Source organism: Oxyura jamaicensis, chromosome 2, assembly GCF_011077185.1.
Source record: "Oxyura jamaicensis isolate SHBP4307 breed ruddy duck chromosome 2, BPBGC_Ojam_1.0, whole genome shotgun sequence".
Taxonomy (NCBI): Eukaryota; Metazoa; Chordata; class Aves; order Anseriformes; family Anatidae; genus Oxyura; species Oxyura jamaicensis.
The window spans coordinates 48,177,229-48,200,449 of record NC_048894.1 but is presented as its reverse complement, the minus strand read 5'-3'; the positions used below and the strand labels follow the sequence as shown (position 1 = coordinate 48,200,449).

Sequence of the window (23,221 nt, the reverse complement as noted above, 5' to 3'; positions counted from 1 at the left end):
TTTTTTTTCAAGAACCCATATGTGTCTGAATCGTTTCCTTTTTTTGCATATAGCGTTCACAGTCTAGATGATGAAATGTTGTCTGTTTACTTTTCAAAAATTAGTTACTGTAACGAGGTACAAAAATAGAGAAGACAGATGTTGAAGCGTCACCAGTTAACACCTAAAAATGTATGCTGATGATATTATAAATTTTACTAATACACTTTTTGAAATACTTTGTGACATGTTGCAAAAAATGTATTCTACATTTGAATACAGACATGCTTTGTCTTACCGTTTTAAGTGATCATGCAGATTTATAAGAGTATTGATTTTATTCCTCTAGCCCCTTTGGTCCAGTGACTGGCAGGTGCTTTCTAATACATTTCATTATTAAAACACCAACAACAAAACCTAATGGTTTTGTAATTAAGACTGATCTCCTGTCAAAGAAATAAAATGTCACTTATCACAGGCAGATAAAATATTCTCATCTCTGTTGAACCAAGTAAATATTTTCTTCAGAATTTTAAATTATTAAATACATTGAAATTGGCTAACCTGCATATGCATTCCTAAAGGTCAGAAAATTCATTACGCATATAGTAAGCTATTGATTATTGTGACTAGAAATCTTCAGTGTAGATTACAAATCCTAAACTAGATTCGTGTTTCCCGTAAGGATCATCCATAGCTTGCACTTCTCTGTTGAGAGAGTTAATGTTCTTTTTTTGATCTCTTTTGAAAAATCTTGGTTTAGCTGCATAGCCAGGATCAGAAATATTTTTTATATATTTTTTGGGAATTCAGAAGTAACTAAAGAAGAAAGTGGGATTCTAAGTGGATATCACACAGTAGTTCGTGAAAATAAAATACTTCTCAATTTTAATTTTAGACATAAATTAACACTTTTAATTGATAGGAAGTACTCTGTAGCTATCTGTATTTGCACTGTGCTACTACAAATAATTTGTAGGAAACACTTGTATTGGTTCCAAAACTATAGATGTAACTAAGTTATAAATGTTGACCTGAATGAGTTGCCCCGGTTGAAATCATATTTGAAGATTAGTCTTCTGTTTAGGATTTTATTTTTTTAACATTTCAATTGACAGTTTTGGATAGTTTTCAATGATTATGTGAAGCTTATACTTTGATATCAAATGTTAAGGTTAACAGAATCTTACTGGCTAAAAGAGCTCTAATGTTCCCAAATTTAGTTCTAATTTCTTTACCTTTATATAAAATACTGCTTCTACCAGTTTGTTTACTATTTCCTCTTCATCACTTGGTACAGCTTTTTAGAAATTTTATGGTAATTTCCATAAATAACATCTTTTTGGATTTACAGTTTTGTCAGTTCCAATTTAGAAAAAAGCAAAAGATTTGAGGTTGTCTAGGTAGCCTTTTTGCTAAACAATAGTAATATAACACTCTTGCAAGACACTGGTAACATTAAGGTTCTGCTACTTTGCCAGAAAGACACGTTGAGATTAACTTTTCTGATTTTTTTTTCCTATGGCTTAGTTTTTTAAAAAAATTAATAATGTTGCATTGATGAAAGCAATAAATATCTGTCAAGTAGCTTTGATTTTCATGCAGTCATTGCAATGTCAACTGAATTGTAAAGTTAAAAGATGGAGATACTATTTAAATGTGTTTTTGATCTGTTTTGAAACTTTTGGCTTTGAAGCAATTTATTACTCACTGTGCACTTACAATTCTAGAATAATATTGCAAGTTCAGTAGCCACTTCTAGTAGCTAGTCACTCCCTAGTAGCTAGATGCATCATGTTATACCAGATGTCAGCATCTGTCATTCTTTTGGAATATGGAACAATTTATTCTATGGTGAGGATACTTTGTCTTCAATTAGAACTTGAACAATATCTTAGAGTTTAGACCAAACTTACATTTATTAATAGACACATCCTCTATATCAATAGTTATTACAAAAGGTTCTTTTGAGAAATTTAGTGCTAAGTTGTTTTTTTTTCCAGATTACTTCAAGTCCATGTTATTATTAATATTGCATAGTTTAAACTTTCTAAAACCTTAGTAAACTGTCATTACTTTTGTTCAAAAAAAAAAAAAGTTGGTCTTGCTATGGAAACTGAAGAATACTATCTTATTCTGAGATTCTATCTGATAGCCTTTTGGAAGGAGAACAATACCCACCCACTCTCCCTGGATCATCTCTGTAGTCATTTTGTCTTCCTAAACAACATTTATTCTTGAAGACTGAGTAGTTTCATTATTTTTAATAACTATGGGAAGTGGTAATTTTGAAGGAATGTGTCTCAGCTGATGGTTAACTTAGCCCCTTTGAAAACTGAGAATCCTCAGAGAGAAACAGTTGAGTTGTAGATCTTCAGCTTGTACAAGAGGAGAAACTTCAGTGGCTATGTGGAAGAGGGAGTGTGCTGAGAGAATGTGGTGAATCAAAGTAATTAGGAATTGATGTTACCTGTTTTCTCTGTGTGCTGCAGATGGGGTTAAAGTTTTAGGGTATTCTCACGCTGATGAAGAGCAATATCATATATCTTACTCAGTTTTCGTGCTCTGTCTGTAGAGGTTAAAATGACAAAGTCTAAAATAATATAATACTTTCGTAAATGGTTTCTGTTCATTTGATGCCAATGATTTTTTATTTTTTTATTTAAGGCTGAGCTGTGAATATTTTAAGAAAGATCTTAAGACAAATAATGCAGAATTTAAGTATTGGTACTTAACAAAAAGATTTAATGCTGTATTTTTAGGAAGGAAAAGTTTACCAGTTAAAAATAACAACTTTAAGCAATGAAAGTTCAGATACTCACAGTCTTCTGTGTTTTTATTGGCAATTTAAGAAAAAAAATCAAACTTAACTCACTCACAAAGGTAACTATTGTGAATATGAAATCATTGCAAGATGCTTCTACAAACATCTGAATTCCATTTTTTGTTGAAATTCCATAGTGAATCTTTGTACTGTGATTTTGATATGTATATAATATTTTTAAAGACTGATGAGCTTACATAGTTCAGTTTTCAAAATGTCAAAAATTCAGCAAATTGCTTTTCCAGATTGAAAAGAGGCATTCATATCAGAGGAATTTTCTCAACAAAAATAGCTTTATAATGTTAAAATAATAATATATATAGTATTGGGGATATTATACTATACTATACAGTACAATATGCTGTACAATATGCTGTACTGTATAGTACGGTTATAGTACTGTGTGTTTTAGTATGCCATAGGTTTTGTATCTACTGTCACAATAAAGTGAATTTTATGTATACTATACACATGAATATTAAGGAATTTATCTATTTTGTGTTTCTCATTTTAGGTTTTATATGAACAGTTCAAGTTTTTCTTGAATCTCTATTTTCTCGTCGTGTCCTGCTCACAGTTTGTACCAGCATTGAAAATAGGCTACCTGTATACGTACTGGGCTCCTCTGGTAATCAGAAAAATGCTATTAACTAGAGGGTTTTTTAAACTTCAGCTGAAGAGTTCATGTCCATATTTCATAGATTTTCATCTGGTAAACTACACGGATGAAATATGTAACAGAAGTAAAATACTTAAGTGAAAGTACAGTATTACAGCAGATATTGCAGAAGGTGTTGTTTGTTAACCCCTTTTTTATTAAGTGGCTAGTCGGAATCAGTAATGTTCCTTTATAGCAGTTGGTCGCTTGAGAGATTGAAAAGAGGAAAACAAAAACCAACAAACAAACAAACAAAAAGCTTTAGCTGGTAGAGAACTTTATTGCTTTATTGGCAGCATTCAACACTTGTGTGTTATTTATTTATATTTTTCTCACTATTTTATGTCTTAAGGCTAGGTCAGAATTGAAAGCATACATTTTTGCATTCTTTCTGCATCGGTTTTGATCCTGTACTTCTTTCACAAAAAAGGCATAAATATTAAAAAATATAAAAATAAAAATTAAGCTTTGAGTAAAGTAGGAGAAAAAGGTATTTTGAAAATGAGCTATGCATTAAACATACTTTTCCTGACTGATTGCATTGCCAGTTGCACTAGTTTCTTTTCAATATGTCTATTATTGAACATTCTGCAGTATGTTCTTGGGAAACTGTTCCAATAGTTTAAAACCTCAGGAAAAACTATCTTCTGAAGAAGAGGCTCTTATGGTAGTCTGCCAGCTATATTCTTATGATTTTGAATTCATATATTATTTGTAACTGAATCATTACCTTTTTTTTTTTTTTTCAGTTTTCCCATCCCCATTGCCCCAGGTGTAAAAGCAGATCAAGAAGAACAAATACCTTATTTTCTAAATTTATTTTTAAATTGTGTTTTTCACTAGTGTTTATTGCAGGAGGTGTTCAAGAGGAGTAGTGACATGCTGACTGCTTGAGTAAAGGTTGTTCTTCAATCATAATAGTAAATATTCAGGATTGATTTAATTGCTGAGACATAAGACCTTTTAAGTACTGATAAATGAGGAGGCAGTCCTGGAGATTCTTCACACCTCCATGTCCAGACAACTTTTACAGCAACAAAAAACACTTCCTAGACAGAAAAAATGATCAGCTGCGGGAGTTCTAAAATGAATATTTACAAAGGGCTTTGTTACTGACCCAGTAACAAAAGACAGAAGTTAACCTTGTCTGGAAGTTGGTTTATTTGTTGTGAAGTGCTGTACGTTAATGGGGTAGTAAGGAGAAAAAAAAAAAAATCAGCCCATCTTGGCATATCAGCCCATTTTCTCTCTATCAAGAAAAAAAATAATACTGTATAACACAGAATCTGTTCTGTATAGACCTGTGGGTCTTATTCAAGGATATTATAATGTTTCCAGTTTTCACATCTTGCACAAACAGAAATCTTGTTGCTGGTGCTTAGTTTTTAGAAAACTCATTTGTTTCTACTTGAGTAGCTGACTTCCAGGTAAACAAGATTAACTGTATGTTGAGCAAGGCTCAGTATTTATGATGAAAATATAAAACACCCTTTGGGTTGTTACTGTGGCTTGGCAGATGAGGGTATATTTATTTATTTATTTATTTATTCTCTCCTGGAATAGCATTTAAATTGTTGGGAAATGTTCATCAAGAATAAGAGGAGTAGCTATAACTTAGTTTTGGCTTGTGTTTTCTCTCAAGAGTTTAAATTAAACAAAAATTATTAAGCACAATACTCAAAACCACAGAATAGAAGTCTTCTAAAAGGTGGGTGTTTTTTGTCACTCTGCCTCTTCCCCTCCCTTCTTCACTTTGCACTTAGATCAAGCACCAGAGTTCTTCAAACAAGGCTGTATTTTACTCATTTGTTGTCATTTGCTTAGTAGAAAATAGAATTCTTCTTTCAAGTCCAACATCCAAGGATGTAAGGGACACAAATTTGGTTGGAAGCTGTATGCCAAAGATGTTTAACTACCTATAAAGAAAGACAACAGAATGAGTTTTCTTTTTAGATTAGCTTTCAGCTCCCCTTTAGAAGAATGTCCAGTTCCTTTGGGTAAATGAGGAAAAAGGGATGTGTTAACTACTTCCTTATAGTCATGGTCATTTGTATGGAGCTACCCAGCAGGTGACTTCCAGGAGAAATTCTTGAAATTAACACCTCACATTCTGTGCTTTGATTACTGCCTAGTGAATATGATATGTGTAAGTGGCAAATATTGGAAAGCATTTCAAGAGTTCCTTTCTGATGCTACTAAAATATTTCTGTTGTCAAAGCTCGTGAAGATAACACAAAATGCTGCCATAAGAGGGCATACCCTACTGTTGTAAAGTGTAGAGATGGTGGTTAGGGGCACTAGCAAATTGCCATTCAGAATGGCAATGATTTAAGGTGTCTGGAGAAAATGAAGATAAACAATTTTATAAAAATTAAAGAAAACTTTTATTCCAAGTAAAGCAGCATGTCAATCCTGTCCGATCCTCAGACACTTTTCAGAATATAGTTGACTGATTTTGTAAATTACTTTCATATTTCCGAGGGTTGAAAACAGAGTTTTAAGGAAGGACTGTCTGAACCTTCTGCTATCTGAAAGGGCTAAATTAAGATCTGAAACTTGTGTTTAAATAATATTAACATGTATTAGGGGATTTGGTGTGAGGAGTGAGCAGGAATGCTTTTTAGGCAGTTTATTGTTCTATCTGGTTCTAATTTAATTGATGTAGCTAGTCTAAACATGAACAAACAAGAAGTATGTAACTATAAGACTGCAGCAGATTAAACCTTAGAATTCGGGGCTGGAAAGGCAAAATACCCGTGCTATTGAAAAGAAAAATTGTAGTCAAGACTGTTCTAAAAAAGCTCCACATCTTGACTTCTTTCTACTGAGAAAGTAGGGGAAGGCTGGCAAACACTGTTGGAATTTTGCAAGAAAGTAGTCTAATGGCTTAAATTTTCTGGCATAGAAGGAAAATATTTATGTGTTTCTGAGTCCAAATGGATAATCTAAAGCCTTATCTGTTGGAGGATTAGTGAATAAAATTTTTAGTAATCTTGTATGACAATAACAAGGTCCCTTTACTGTCAGAAAATGTTATGTCTCTTTCACTGATGGAGAATGACTAAGTAATTGATTTCAAAAAGCCAGAAACCATATCTGAGAAGAATTAGAAAGAGAGAGGGGAAACTCCTACAGCTATATCTCTGAACTGTTCTGTATTCCTTTTAACCAGCATATTCTTTGTGTGGCCAGAAACTTAATTATATGTGGAAGTCTCTGCACTTCCAGCATAAGCTGCAGTGGCACTGTCCTGTGAAAATTGAAGCCAAAACATTTAGATACTTAATTTTTCAGAACAGAACCCTTTTTTTTTTTCTTTGTCAATATTTATAGTGTGATGGTAAATAAATGTAAGATGGCAAAATTAATTAAACTAAGCATCTGTTCGTTTTCATTTCTGTCTGTTAGGCAGAAGGCAGTGAACTTGCCAGTATTTGAACTGGAGACTTCTTAAATGTTTGTGGTAAAGCCCCAGATTTTTAGAAGATGGGGAAATAGGCTTAACAAACTGTAAAGCTGTCTTTTACTTATTTAAGGCATTTTAAAAAAAAAGTCGGTTTATATCTAAATTACAACTAATTTGAATATCTATATTTTCAAATTATATGTGTACAATATACAAGTATGATTTTCCTTTTTGGACTAAATGTTTAACAGATTGAAAAAGAAAAAAGAAAAAGAAAAAATCCAAATGACCAAAAAAGTAAATATTCTAAGTTCATATTTTTACTTTGTATAGTGTTCCTGCTTGTGTATTTTTGTTCTAGCATTTTGACAATTCTGAGTTGCATCATTGTATCTTTAACAGGGATTTGTTTTGACAGTCACAGTGGTACGGGAAGCTGTTGATGAGTATCGTCGTTACAAGAGAGACAAGGAAATGAACTCACAGTTGTATAGCAAGCTGACAGTACGAGGTTAGTAAAACCATTTGTATAAATCCTTAAATATTTAATCTTTTTGTCATACGAATAGAATTTCATTTCAAACAACTATCTAATACTTCAGACTGTACTTTTGAGAATGAAACTGATACTGGACTGAAATGCTTGATTTAGCTTAGATAATGAAACTTAAATTTGATCTGTTTAATTATTGTAAATCTTTGGCTTGTAAAGGAAATGCATAAATAGATAATTGCATATATCTTTGAAATATGCTACTATTTTGCACGATTACTTCTGTGAGCTGTACTCTGAAATTGATCTGAACAGTAAATCAGCAGCACTGTCAGTTGTGTATCAAATGCATATATGAAATAAGAAATCAGTAAGAAATACAATCTAATAACATTTCTGAGTCTCAATCGTAGTAGATATTTATGTACACAAGAACAGGTTGATGTATTGAGAGTCAGATAAGTATTAAAAATACTGTTTTTAATTTTTGCATATAATTTGAAATCATGTGATTGCATAATAGGAACAGAATGCTTTGACATCCAAGTGGTATTTCCCAGGGCTCAGTATTGCAGCCAGTTTTGTTTAATATTTTTATCAATGACATTGATAAGGGGATCGAGTGTACCACCTCTTTACTGGTGTCTGTGATTGCAGCACCTTGCACTTGGACTTGTTGAACCTCATTCGGTTCACATGGGGCTACTTCTTAAGCTTGTCCAGGTCCCTTTGGATGACATCCCTTCCTTCTGTTGTATCAGCTGCTCCACTCAGCCTGGTGTCATCTGTAACATTCCTGAGGTTGCGCTTGATCCCACTGTCTCTGTCATTGATAAAGATATTAAACAGTACTGATCTCAAGACAGAACCCTGAAGGACTCCACCCGTCACTGTACATAGAGCCATTGACTGCAGCTCTCAGGCTGCATCCATCTAGCTAATTCCTTATCCACCAAATAGTCCACCCTTCAAATCTGTCTCTCTCCAATTTGGAGATGAGGATGTCATGTGGGACCATGTCAAAGGCCTTGCAGAAGTCTGAGTAGATGACATCATTCAGTCTTCCCTTGTTGATTGATTCAGTCACTCCATCATAGAAGGCCACCAGTTTGCTCAGGCACAATTTACCCTTGATAAAGCCATGTTAGCTAACTTGGATCACCTCCTTATCTTGCACATGCCTTAACATTGCTTCCAGGAGGATCTGTTCCATGATATTGCCTGTCACAGAGGTGAGGCTCACTGGTCTGTAGTTCCCTGGATCTTCCTTTCTACCCTTAAAAATGGGAGTGATGCTTCCCTTTCTCCAGTCACCAGTGACTTCACCTGACTGCCATGGCTTTTCAAAAATGATGGAGAGAGGCTTGGCAACTACATCAGCCAGTTCCCTCAGGATCCTGGGATGCATGTCATCAGGCCCTATAGGCTTGCATCTGTTCAGTTTCATCAGGTGGTCTCAAACCTGCTCTGTGCTTATAGGGGAAGGGACTCTTCCCCCAGCCCTTGCCTACACTTTCAGAGACTTGAGAGACATGGGAAGCCTGATTGGCAGTGAAGACTGAGGCAAAGAAGTTGTTGAGTACCTCAGCCTCCTCCGTGTCTGTTGTTACCAGCTCTCCCTTCTTGTTTATCAAAGGGGTTACAGTCTCCTTGGCCTTTCTTTTCAGAACAATGTACCTATAGAATCCCTTTTTGTTATTTTTTTAAATCCCTTGTCAAGTTCAGTTCCATCTCTGCCTTGGCTTTCCTGATCTCATCCCTGCACATCTGGATGTAGCATCTCTGTACTCTTCCCAGGCCACATGCTCCTGCTTCCACTGCCTGTGCATTTACCTTCTTATACCTGTTGTGTGTCCAGCAGCTCCTTACACAACCATATTGGTTTCCTGCTTTCCCTGCTTGATTTCTTACATGTAGGGATGGGGAGTTGAGCACCAGGTCAAGTAACACTTCTCCTCTGGTTGGTTTGTCTAATACCTGGACCAGGAATTTACCCTGATGCACTCCACAAGTCTCCTGGATTGCTTACAGCCTGCTGTGCTGCTTTCCCTGCAGATATCTGGTTGGTTGAAATCAGGGTGAGAGCCTGTGAGCGCGATGCTTGTTGTAGCTGAAGCAGGAAGGCCTCATTAACAGGCTCCCCTTGAACAGATGGCCTGCAGTAAACCACAACTACGAGGTGTCCTTTAGTGGTTTGGTCCTTAATTTTTATCTGCAAGCTCTCAACCTGTTCTTTGCAATCTATCCATTTCTTAAAACAGAGGGCAATATCAACCCCCCCCCCCCCCCCCTTCTCAGCCCATCTCTTTTGAAAAGCTTGTAGCCCTTAATTGCAGTGTGATTCCAGTTGTGTGATTTGCCCCACAACCCATTGATAGCAATTAGATCGTAGTTTTCTAATTGCACTGTGGTTTCCAACTCCTCCTGCTTGTTTCCCACGCTGCATGCATCAGTGTAAATGCAGCTGGACTATTGGCTGCATCATCTTTTAAGAGGAGCCCATCCTAGTCTGTCTGGGACAATTCACAGATATTTTCCTGTTGATTCCTGAAGTGTTGGTGTTTGTTCTTCTGTCACTCAGAAGTACATCCCCCTCTCCTGTTGAATCTAGTTTAAAGCTCTGCGTAACAGTGTATTAATTACAAAACAGGATAGTGAGAAATAAACCCACCTTTCTCACATGCCCTTTCTTCCCAGGGTCTGCTCTCCCAATTCTTCTTCCTACTCCCAGCACAGGAGGATGAGGAATGGGGGTTGCAATCAGACCATAACACTTTCTTCACTGCTCCAGCATGAGGTCCCTCCCATAGGATACAATCCTTCACGAACTGTTCCAGTGTGAACTTGCAGCGCTCTGCAGTTCAAGAACAGCTCCACCATGGGCCCTTTCCATGGGCTGTAGTCCTGCAGGAACAGACTGCTTAAGCAGGGGTCCCCTGCAGGCTGCAGTTCCCACCAGACAGCCTGCTTCACAGTGCTCTTCTCCATGGGCTGCAGCTTCCTTTACAGCATACTGATCCATGGTGTCATGTCCTCCACAGGCTGCAGTGTGAATATCTGTTCTGGGGTGGCCCTCCATCGGCTGCAAGCTGACAGCTTGGTTCACCACAGTCGTCTTGACAGGATACAGGAGAATCTGCTCCAGTACCTGGAGCACCCACTCCTTCACAGACCTTTTTGTCTGCAGTGTTTTCTCTCACAGTTTTCTCACTTCTCTCTCATGGAGCTGCAGTGCAGCATTTTTTATCCTTTCTTAGTTATGTTATCATAGAAGTACAACCAGCATTGCTCACTGGCTTAGCTTTGGCCAGCAGCAGATCTGTTTTGGAGCCAGCTGGAACTTGCTGTGCCTGACGTGAGGCAGCCCCTGGTCTTTTCTGACAGAGACCACCCTGACAGCCCCCTTCTGCTACCAAAACCTTTCCGTGTAAACACAATATACCATTTAAAATAGTAATTGGAAGGTGAGTAAATGGTGAGTAGTCATATTAGTGATGACAACCTAGCAGCTGTGAGGAATAGGAAACAGTATGGAAACTTGCATTGCTTTCTGGAATTTGCATATAGCAGGGAGCAATGTAGCAACTATTGTTCTTCCCTTCCTTGACAGCCTGAAATAGCTTTATCAACATTTAGACATACCACTGTGGGAAAATTGCTAGTGGGATAGCTATCATTTGTTTAACGCAAGTGGTTGCGTTGCTGGCCTCCAGATCTTTGTAGTCTTTAATACAGTCTGTAGAGAAATAGACACTTACAGCTTTTCTTTCAAAGGTGTAATTTAACCTGCTATTTGGTTTTAGTGTTTTTTTTAGATCTGTTACATGTGACACTGAACACCTTTGAAATAGATACTACATCCTACTGTATTCAGCAGTAGTGTTAGTGATCTGAAATTCTTAGTTCTGGAAGCCAGTCTATAGTTTAGAGTTATCAATGTGTTGCAAATGTCAAGACTGAAATTTGCAGTGTTAAGAGCTAACTTTGATGCCTTTTATGTCTGTCATTTCACTTTCCTCTCTTGCCTTCTAAACAAGTAGGAGGAATTCTTAGCATTTTTTCAAATATTATCGATATTGGAGGTTCTGGTAAATTGCTAGGCATTTAAATGGCACTTAAATAGCTGTTTTGGAATCTTGATTTCCTCTTTCCCAGTGCATGCAATATTTTGTTAAATACGTGTATTTAAGAAAGTTCACTTTGTAGCTTCTCCTAGAAATAAGTCATCAAATTAAAACCCCATTTGATCACCTTGACACTGCTCTTTTCTAGGCATGGAATATAAATTTTCAAATTGTATAAGATAGTATGTAGCAATTATTTCAGGAACTGACACACAGAGTAGTAATGTGTTCAAAACAGAAGCTTTAAAAATGCCTTTTTTAGTAAGAAAAGGATAGTCAACTTTTACCTGCAAATATGTATGCTTATTTCAGCTTTCCAGTTTTGGTGTCAATGTCATCATAGAGTCATTGGATGGCCTGGGTTGAAAAGGCTCTTAAAGATCATCTAGTTTCAACCCCCCTGCTTTGGGCAGGGTTGCCAACCACTAGAGCGGGCTGCCCAGAGCCACATCCAGCCTGGCCTTGAATGCCTCCACGTATGGGGCATTCACAATCTCTCTGGGCAACCTGTGCCACTGCCTCATGACCCTCTGAGTGAAAAGCCTCCTCCTAATATCTAATCTAAATCTCCCCTGTCTTAGTTTAAAACCATTTCCCCTTGTCCTATCACTATCAACACATATAAACAGGCGTTCCCCCTCCTGTTTGCACACTTCCTTCAAGTACTGGAAGGCCGCAATGAGGTCTCCCCAGTCTTCTATTCTCCAAGCTAAACAAGCCCAGTTCCCTCAGCCTTTCTTCATAGGAGAGGGTCTCCAGCCCTCTGATCATCTTAGTGGCCCTCCTCTGGACACATTCCAAGAGCTTCACATCCTTCTTGTGCATGATTTCATACTTGGTTTACGTTCTTTTTTGTTTTGTTTTGTTTTTGTTTTTGAGACACTGATACTCTACAGTAAAATTCAAGATCTTTGTAAAGATTCAAGATCTTTGCTTACAATCAACTGTGAAGCACACATTGGCTCTGGTGTGACTGCTGAGCTAACAATATTTTGAGGTGCAGCCACTTTTAATAATGAAAACATTGTTACAGTCCCCATTCAAAATTAAGCTTCACTAAAAATGCAACAAATATGTAAAATAATAGATCTTTCTTCACACCTCTTTCATAATATAGGATTTGTGTATCATAAAACATTCTGAAACTGAAAGGTATTATTTTGAAGCAAAAAGTTGAATTGCCAGCTACGACAAAATTAAACCAAGATCTTTACAGATGTTGAGGATTTAGATACTTACCTGAGCAAATTAATAAAGTTAAGAACTACAACTCTGCAAACTACTTTTATAAGTAACTTCCAATATAATCTGCCAAATTTTTTAAAACTAGCAGTATTCTTCAAGTGGAAAAAATCAGTTGGGTTTGCTATATTAAGCTACAGGCTTAATGGTTTGGAGAAAGAAGGCTTTGTTACTTGTGAATGAACAAACTTGATACTGATTTAATTGAAAGCCTGAAAATCAATGCCACTGTTAAGAGTTACTTTTCAGAGTGGAACTGCACTTCATATTTCTGTAACATCTTTTTTTTACCCTAGTGATTTTATGACTTGTGTAGGTTTTACAGCCTTTTCTTTGAAACAAGTACTTTTACATCTCAAAGATGGAGAAATTGACATAGAGCGGTTAAGCAGGTTGCCTTTGCTCAAATGGGGAAGTAGGAAAACTAAAAGTTAGCAATGTTCAGTGTAACCCTTTGTTTAATTGTGCTATTCTCATTTTTATCTTCCATAATCATTTCTAGTTAGATGTTTGCCATAGGGAAATATATTTGTAGCAAGATAAGCTATTGTTACATGAACTGTGGTTAATTATTTGTGGTTAATTGATGTCAAAGGTTGTAAATGAAGGCTGATTTGTAAGTTAAAATCTTCTTATACCGCATTGTAGTAGATTAAAAGCAGGAGTTATTTGACTACCTATTGGTGTTGCCTTTCTGTGGGGTCATTTTTGGCCTGAGGTACTCCCCAAACACCTAAAATACACAAATGATCTGCATATTCTGGAGATATCCAAGGCCCGTCTGGACGCCTACTTGGGCATCCTACTCTAGGGAACCTGCTTTGGCAGGTTGATGATCTCTTGAGGTCCCTTCCAAGCCCTACAATTCTGTGATTCTGTGATATTGCTAAGTTTAAGAAGTAATATCTTTTTAAGTTGTTGCATTCACACTGGTAACTCTTGAAGTCTTAGATTTTCTTTTTAGTAAGATAAGATCTTGAACTGATATTTGTTCTAGTCAGTGAGTTAACTTTTTATTTTATAATGAGCTATTCTAAACAGAAAATCAAGTGAGAATGGGACTTTGTTTTAAGTGTTGCTACTCGGATCCATGAAATAACTGATGTTAGGCAGTTTCCTTTTTCCCGTAACATGGCAAAATTCAGTTTTCAACCATTTCTTGCTGAATTTGTAGTATGTAACCTTGTACATAGAAGATGAGAAGCTGAGATTAATGAAATAATTCCATTTAGGCTTCAAACATGAAATATTTAAGTCTTTGCTGCATCTTTAGAGGACATTCAAGAATGTAGTGAATTTAAAAATAAAAGCAAGGACTGTGTGAAACTGAGAAAATATCAATAACTGCTATACAGAGAGAGAACAAAGTCTGAAAGCTAGTATGTTTCCTTTAAAATCTGATTGAGAAATCTGTTTTAAAGAGCTACAGTGACATGAGTAATTTGTTTTACTTTTGAACTTCTGTTTATTCCCTGTTCCTAAAATGGTACCTTGCTGACTTTTTATCTCAATTGACCTTTTTTAAATTGCAAAACGGTCTCTTTCAAGAGTTCATTGTGTCCAGTGAGTTTTGAGTCATTTATACCTGTTATCTGCAACTTTAAACCAGGTATTTGTCAGAATTGCTTGATAATTATTGTAATATTATTGCACTACAATTAACTGAAATCTGTATTGAAATCTCTTAGAATGTCAACTGATCAAGAACAGGGCACCCTTCCTTGTGCTTTTTCAAAAGTTGCTGTATTTAAAAGAACAAACATTTCTGAATCTAGAGACACAACATTATATCTGTATTGCTTATAATGTTTCAAACCTACAGATGACTTTGTTCCATTTGGAACACAGATGGGTATTTATAAAGGCTTGTATCAATTTAATTTATTTGATCAGGGAAGCTGTAAGCAGCAGCATTTCCATTGAAAAATAGGCATCATCACCTTTGACTAACTGTAGCTTAATGGTATCAGGTTTTTTAGTTTGACATTATATTGTGTATACACTAATTATGCTGACTGATACATACCAGGTAAAACTTTCATATGGCCTATACTTAACTGCTTTCATACAGGAGTTTGATATTTACTGGTTAGAGACAAGCTCTGTTGCCCACTCCAAAAACAGTACTTCAGACAGTGCTCAGGGTATGATAAGTAAGTTTAGAATTTTGAAATTACTTCTAAAATCTCTCAGAAGTTACTGTTCTTTCAGGTGCTTCTTTCATAAAGATGCTCATTAATAAAAAGAAACAGTCCTTTCTAATATACTATATACCTAGATTTTGTTTACTTAATTTCTTAAATTTTTATGTGAAATATTTGTTACCACATAGGAGTTATTAGTTTTTTGAAATCATTGTAATTCTCTTCAAAGGCTTTATCTTGAAAGTATAATGAATTACTACAGACACATTTCAGTGTTCCAGTTCTGTGTAATTCCATGTGTTGCTTTAGGCAAAAGCCTTGCGCCTTGGTGGACTATAAAGTCTGGATGTGCAGCCACTTCTGACAGCTTTGGACTTTATTGGTAATTACACAGATGGTAAAGAGTGCTTTGCTACTGAGCTGGTTTTAGTGAAAAAATAGTTTGCAAAAATAATTTATGTAGTGAGTAACATTGTGTTTTTCTTCCCTAAATGCGTCTTCACTAAGATGTAGTATTGCATTATTTTAATGGTCTCTGAAATGGTATCCAATGATTCTCATTTTTGCTAGTCTAAAGGAAAGTGTTATTTGCCAGCTTTTCAAAATCTTAAGCTATTACTGCCACATTTTACTATTTAATTTTAGTGGAATGTGTCCTGTCACTCAGTTTCATTGTAGAGATAGTCATGGCTGCTTCCATATGTGAGGGAATGAGGCTCTTCCAGCAGAATATATTAGATAACAGAGAAGATATTCTGTAGTGTTAGTCAGCTAGAAAGCAGTCTGATAAGGAAACTTTTCTATTCATGATGTGAAATTCCCAGGATTACTAGACTGTGTAGAAGCAAAGATGATGTGTAGGTTCCTGTCGATATACTTGGCACTAGGAGTCTTTGCTTTTTGTCTGTCTTACAGTGCCACAGATGAATGTTCTACCTTGTCAGTAGAATTGTTAGTATCTTTTGATCTTTACTGTACATGCTGTTATGACGTGGCTAGTAGTTTCAGTTGTTCAAATTGATAAAATTGCTATTAGTTTCATTTAATTTAGCATTGCTGAATAGTTTTGGTCATACATGACTGTAGGTGGCACGGATCTGAGACTTAACACAGCTTAAATACTTGGATTTTTGTGGCTGTTATTACCATAACCAGTTAATTGACTTGGTTATCACAGAATTGTAGAGTTTATCAAAGAGAAAAACTGTTGAAAGTTGTTAGGACAGAAATTGAAAACAGAATAGGAAATGCTATGTTTTTGGTAAAGCTACCAGACTTAGAAAGCAAATTAAGTATTACAGTTTGTTTTAGTATATACTATTCACTTCTAGTCAAAACTTGTGGATTTATAAAGAGAATTCACAGGCTTGTACAGTTAAGCAGTCTAAATGTATTGATTTGGTATTAAACTGCTCTCCTAGTGGCTGATCTTTAGTACAAGTTACTTTAGATTCCTTTTGAAAAAAAAAAAAAAAAAGATACACTAACTTCATTCTCATCATAGTTATCTTGAAACTCCTGTAGAGAGCTAATGCTTCTTGGTACATCTGTTTTGTACTCAGGTCTTCTGCTCCTCTCTTCACTGTCACAAATGTGTTATGATGGGGTTGGAAGTCAAAATGAAGATATGGTTGGTTATGTATTAAAAAGAGTGGGAGGCAAAGGTGTGTTCGGCAGCTAAAAAATTGAACTGGTGTAAAAGATTATCAGTAATAAAGACTGACTTTCAGAATTAACTATGCAGGCAGGCCAAAACAATAGTTCTGATCTCCACTGACATTATTATACATTTCTGTATCTTCAAGTTGCTAGCATCCTGGAAGATTAAGAAAATTGTTTAATATTAATTTATTAAATATTAATTTAAATAAATTTATTAAAGTGTATTAAGTCAATTAAAGGATTAAATTCATTGTTAAGTAGATTGAATTAAACATAAAAATGTTTTTTTTGCATTAAATGTGACTTTAAGATGCTGAAAATAATCATAAGATAAATTTTACTGCCTTTGACTAAATGTGCATATAAATGTAAGGAATTTTCTGGGATTGTGTTTAGCTGATCTCTTCACTGAGCGTTACAATGAGGAGGTCTCCTAGATTTGGAAGTTACCTTAGTTTTTGTCATAGAATTTTGAGAAATGATAGAATGTGCATTAAAAATCTGCTATTCATAATACTTTCTATTAAACTCCAAATTGTTTGCCGTACCTGCTATCCTTTTGTGGGCCATCTTTTCTAGTTTATCTGGTCTGGTTTTGATTTTGATTCCTTTTTTTTAAAAAAAAAAAAGAATTTAACCATGCTTTGATATAAAACCTGATACCTGCTGCTTGGAAATAATATAATGTTTCTGATGGAAAGAGAGAGAGATTTTGTATGGGTTTGTGTATGTTTTAGTTTGTCAGGCTGTGTAGATATGTATATGTTTATATCATGAGTTAACAGGTCTGAATTGGCCACCTGTTATATCTTGGAAGAGGATGTTGGTGTATCATGACTTGTACTTTGTCTACAGGGTTTGTTTGTTGGTTGTATTTTTGTTATTGTTTTGTGTTTTTTTAACTCCAGGAAGCAACATTTTCTTGAGTTGTAGCAAGAACCTGGGACTACAACTCCTCAATTTTCATGAGATGCACATTAACTCTTTTTGGGTAGTAGCTTACTTACCCTCTCTGTCTGAGTTCTTTAGTCAATCAAATAAGAATATTAAAACTTAACTGTCTTAAAAACATTAATATATCTGCAGAACATAGAGAATTAAAATTGGTGTTTGTTCTGTTTCTGAATATGAGTTGTTCACAACAGTTACTGAATGGGCAGCTCTAGAGAGTGAACACCCTCAATTTCAGACTTTGATATTTTACTTTTCTAAAATGAAGTCTTAAGGCATTTCTTTTGACTTGAGAGGGACTTAACTCTTTTCCACTATGATTGCCAACAAGTTTCAGACAGTGCCACTTACATCAGTAACGTCTGGGACTAAGCAAAGCTACCTTTTGGTAACTGGGCTGTGGATAACAACTCATCTATGTGAGATGCTCCAGGACTAAGCATAATAATACTTGACTTGTCAGAGTTAGAAGGGGTGCCTAGTAGGATGTGAAAGACTCCTTTTTCCAATTTTATAGCTCTATTATTGATATTGTCAATCTGACTTCAGCATCTCTCTAATATTCTTGCAGTATAGCTAACTGGTTACAAAACTATAGACTTTCTTAACTACAGAGTTATTTATTTAAACAGATCAAATCTATTAATGTGTTTTTCAAACATCAATTTTGTATAAATTGCAACATTTTCTCAAAATAGTAATGTCTTTAAGTATAACTTGCATTTATATTTTTGTGACTTTATTAATGACTGCTTAAGTTGATTATGTTTTGTTTTTTTTTTCTTCAAGGTAAAGTGCAAGTTAAGAGTTCAGACATACAAGTTGGAGACCTCATCATAGTGGAAAAGGTTGATACTTTTAAAATATATTTTAGAGACTAAAGATTATTAACATGCTAATTATCTTCTGAAGAAAGGTATATTGAGGTACTTATCTGTGAAGTACTAAGTAAGTAATATTTTAGTTCGTCTTACTTGAGAAACTTGAAGGAAGTCTCTTTTTGGATTTAATTCTAAGCTTAACTGAATGTAAACATTCATTTTATGAATTGGTATGTGCTTGAATTTATGCTTGAAGGGAATACAATTACTGAATGACATTCTCTGGCTTGTGCTGTGATATTCTAAGATATTCTAAGCTGTTTTACTGCCAATACCTTCCTCCTACTGTTCAAATACATGCTTTCTGATGTCTGAAGCCTTCTAGGTTAAATTTTATGTATTAAAAATTGGGGGGACTTTCAAGTTAGTTTTATTGCAAATAGTGAAGGAGAGTTGTGAACTCTTTTTCCACTCAGTATTATTTATTATAGTCAGTGATGCTTACTTCAGTTGGTTTGTTTTAGTAAGTGATCTGGAAGAAACTCATCTGTAACGAGACCTAAATTCAAGCTGTGGGCTTCCTGTAATAAGGAACCTTATGGGTTAGATTTCTAGTTCATCCTCCCTATCATGCTGTGCTGTCAAAGGCTTTTCTGCATACTACGAAGCTGTTGTGACATCCAAGCTAACATATTTTTCTTGTCAGACAAGATTTTTATGGAATTTCATTCTGGAAAGGCAACAGACTTTCTTGGTGCTATGTGATTCCTGCTTTGCTTTGTAAAAGCAAAGAGCTAAGCCCTTGATCCTAGAAAATAACCTCAAGTTGAAGCTTGTATCCTTATATCCAGCCTTGTTTGAGATCTTTTATGACAAGTTGCTGTTTGGAAGAAGAATAGTTAGTGGAACCTAGTCAGCGATTAGACTTTTCTAAATTTCTTCATGGGATTGCAACTGTTCAGTGGAACACTATTTAAAAAGGAAAAATCCTTCAACAGATATGCCCTCCTGGTTCATGTTATGCTTCCTTGTTTGTTAATACCTCTTCTTTTTATCAGAGAATTTGGAGATCTCATGAATTGGTAGTGGATAGAGATTTTTTTTTTTTTCAGCAACATATGATGAGAAACTCCTCTTCTGGTTTTGGTATAACTTCTATTTCCTTCCTTTCTGTTTTTTTCCTGTAGTTTCAAGAAAAGTAATACACCCAAGTGTCATTTGTCTTGCTGCTCTTAAAAATAGATTTACTCCTGTGTAGTTCATACTATTCCTTGCTTTTTTTTGTCTACTCTCTATACCTAATGTCTTGTAGGGACCCTCCAGGCAGCTTATGCTAGCATGGACAAGATTAATATTAATGTGCCTGGGCTCTATGTCTGTGTTTTTTTACACTTTGCTATTTTGGAGTTCAGATGGAGACAGCTTGCAGCTGCTCACTTGCACCTCTTCCAGATCTTCTAGTAGACTGAGAGTAAATATTTGCTTTGGTTTGATAAAGATGTTTTTTAGGGTCTTTATCTTCAAGCCTGGAATTAATTACTATACTGTATAGGGAAGATTCTAGTGGCTGCATAAGTAATGTGCCTTCCCTGAAATTTACTGAGATCCATCCACTTGCTGAATCATGCTAGAATTTGGAAAACTGGGATTACTTTCGGGTTATCTGTCTTGTATGAGGGAGATCATTAGCATCTGTTAGAGCATTATTTACAGGAAATTACAGACTATATGTTGTGAGTACCTGAAGTCTGTAATGAAAAAGTAATGTTAAAGATTTAAGGAAGTAATGGGTACAGTTCCTTTTGATGAAGGTTTTTCTTGGGTATCTCAGTAAGATGCATATAGTTAGTTGTTCGAATGTTGCATTTCATCCACAAGCTCTCTCCTGCACCAGCTTTTTTTTTTTTTTTTTTCTTCTGGCCTAACTGTGGGTGTCTTCAAACTAATGAAATTAAATGTTTTCTGATTCTGTTTAGAAGTGTATTTTGTTGGAGTAAGCACTTTTCAGTTTCAGAGTATGACTCTTAAGCCAAAGAACCAGTCAGGAGTGAAATGTTCAATTGCTCAGTCTAATGGCAAAGAAACAAGTTAACATTGTATTTGACTGGAAGATGCATCAGCAGCATTTCTGCAGTGAAATTAATGACTCATTTGAGCTGAAGATCCATATGTTAACTAGTAACTGCATCACAAATACTAACAAATTAAATGAAAAGGTTTTCTGTACCTGAGCTTTGAATATCCTCTCATTTTTATAGGACTGATTAATTTCAAATCAGCTCTAAGTAACTGCAGTGTGGTTAGAACAGTTTAGCTTTGAGTAATATATCTTTAGTTTCAATTGAAAATTTTGTAAGGTGTTAATATTAGGTCAGGAAAAGGCCAGAAAAGATTAAAATAGTATCAGTTGTTAAATGCTAGAAGACATTTGTATATGTTAGCTGGAAAACATTCCCCGCCCTCTTGCTTCAAAGAGACGTGCTGCTTTCTAGTTGTTTAATCTCTTGGGCTTGTGTTAAAATAATTTATTTACTTTTTTCTGTGGATGCAGAGGTGCACATGGTTTTCTTTAAGATAATTGAAGGGCTGATTTGGTGAGTTAAGATATTGTTATAGGGCTACTGTAGCTTTTTGACTGTTCGGAACACTTTTTGAGGATGTAAAGAGTGCATAACACACTAAGAATACTAACACATTTAATAGTAACACATAATAGTTTTTTTAAAACATGAAACAGTAAAGCTTTTTCTTAATACTTTGAGGGCTTCTCTTGGATGGCAGTAAAGGGACACACAACTTTTTTTCTTAATCTCAAGTGTGAAGTGAAATTAAACCAGCTTTTGTAAAGATTGTGACTGTTAGCATGTAGTGTTGCAGAGCATGCAGATGCAAGAAAACAACTGTGAAGTGCCTCTTCGATTTCTAACACAGAAGCAAGCAGGAATGTTTTAGTCAATGAAAAAAGTATACATGGTTTGTAACAAAATGTTTGGAGAAGAAAGAACAATAAACCTAAAGTTGGGGGTCTGGAGCTGATGGGCAGTTGTAGGAGAATTGGAAGACTGTGAGGGAGCTGCAAAAGCTTGTTAACAAAGGTTTCATGATAATAACATGATAAAAATGAAGCCCAGCAACTGGAGAAGCACTTATGTTGACTGTTGTCTTATCACAGCTAGATCTCTAGAAAAGAATCTGTAAGTGAGCAGCAATGACAAACTGTAAGAGAAATGAAAGTGCTCCTTCCCCAGAGCTCAGATTCAGCTCAGACTTGTGAAAAAATAGTATTATAGTAATTTTTATGACTTGTATATCCAGATTTCACTGCACATCAATAAGCTTTTCTAGCTTCATCTGCATGGTAATAGAGATTACATAGGTTTCTGAATGTTCAACATTATATGTGTTCTTGTTTTAACTTGTTTCACTTTGATAAATATGACAGGAGAGGGTTAACATGATTGACATTTTGTTGCTGTTTTCTGTGACAATATATAACAGCACTTAATTTTCTCAATAATGAGGTGTTAAAGATTTTTGCTGCATGCTTGCCATCTGTTTTTGTGTAGTCAGTCTTTCATAGTGACTAAATATCAGGGGCTCTATCCTTGCAAGGGGATCTTTGCTCTACAGTGTCAGCAGTAATAGTGACTTATTTTTTACTAGTAATCATGTAGTACCTTTCTGCCTACTTCCAAAATACTAAAAACCTGATGGAAAAGGGTATGCCAGTCTTAAGTACTGTTTTTTTTTTTTTTTTTCTCACAGAGAAGGTAAAGACAGTACAGTATCTAGCTTTCCCTGCATGCAAGAGTAAATTCAAATATTTAAATGTGTAAAAGGTTTCACCATCCTATAGGTAAGAAAAGCTAAGCAGAGAGAACCCACTAAAAAGACATAAAATCAAGATGTATGTTTTCTATTAAAATTAAAAAATGATAATTTGACTAATTGAATTCTGCCCAGTTTGTCAGGTATAAAGACTTGATTCTTGAAAAACTCACCTTGTACATACTGTTCAATATACTGAATATGAGAGATGCATTCTTCATTGCAGCTGGTAATGATTTGTAAATAAATAAATAAATCATTCTGAATCTGTATTGGATTGTTAGATTATTATGCAAAATTTTTTGTCAGACTTTTGCAAAATTTTAGGACTGTTGGTCAAGTTTTTTAGCTTGTTTACAGGTAATTAGAAGTTTTTAGACATGAAGCTAGTAACCTGAAACTTGTGTGATGGATTTGTCAGAGCTGGTAGGGAAGTTGCAAAAATGTATAGTTAATCTATATGAAGACATACAGATGCCTGTACATCTGGTCTATTCTTACTGTCATTTCTGGAAATATTTAATTTTGAGTTTACATTTCATTTGTCCCTTCCTTTTTGTTTGTGTTTTTTTTAATTATTATTTTATTTTTTACTAATATGCACACAGGATATATTATTAAGGTTGATGTTCATCCTGCTTTTTTTCCCCAAATCTGAAAATGAAACATTAATCCTGATTGAATCTGGGCTCATAACGGATAATTAATTTCACTACTTTTTTATTCAAAGTTGTAAGGCAAAATTTTAAAAATGCTATACCAGTGCTATGGCTGTGGGTAAGCAGCATCTTCAAGTTGAATACTTTTGATATACAGACAAGAATTAACTGTTTGTACTTTTAGAAATGAATGGGAATTGCTGCAACTGATTAAGTATCTATTTATAAAAATGCATAATTTCAAGGTATAAGTAGAGATTTTTTACTGTCCATGTAGGGTTTTTAGATAAACCAAAAAATGCATCTATTTTCTAAAATTTCCAGACTCACTCAGTTTTCAAACTTCTTGCTTATTTGAGATAGTAGGACTGGTCATTGCTTCTGTTTCCTTACTTGCCATCTCCATAGCTCATCTCTACTGAACTATACT

The 23,221-nt window shown here is 35.2% G+C and overlaps 1 protein-coding gene across 2 annotated transcripts in view; it reads left to right on the top strand.

Annotated features, from left to right (window-relative positions):
- ATP9B (ATPase phospholipid transporting 9B (putative)) overlaps positions 1-23,221 on the top strand; it is a 175,543-nt gene that overhangs the window by 31,266 nt on the left and 121,056 nt on the right. For both annotated transcript variants that reach the window (XM_035316839.1, XM_035316838.1), the window contains exons 5-7: positions 3,318-3,431; positions 7,270-7,378; positions 18,273-18,331. In XM_035316839.1, the coding sequence (XP_035172730.1) occupies positions 3,318-3,431; positions 7,270-7,378; positions 18,273-18,331 (282 nt within the window). The remainder of the gene's footprint in view (positions 1-3,317; positions 3,432-7,269; positions 7,379-18,272; positions 18,332-23,221) is intronic.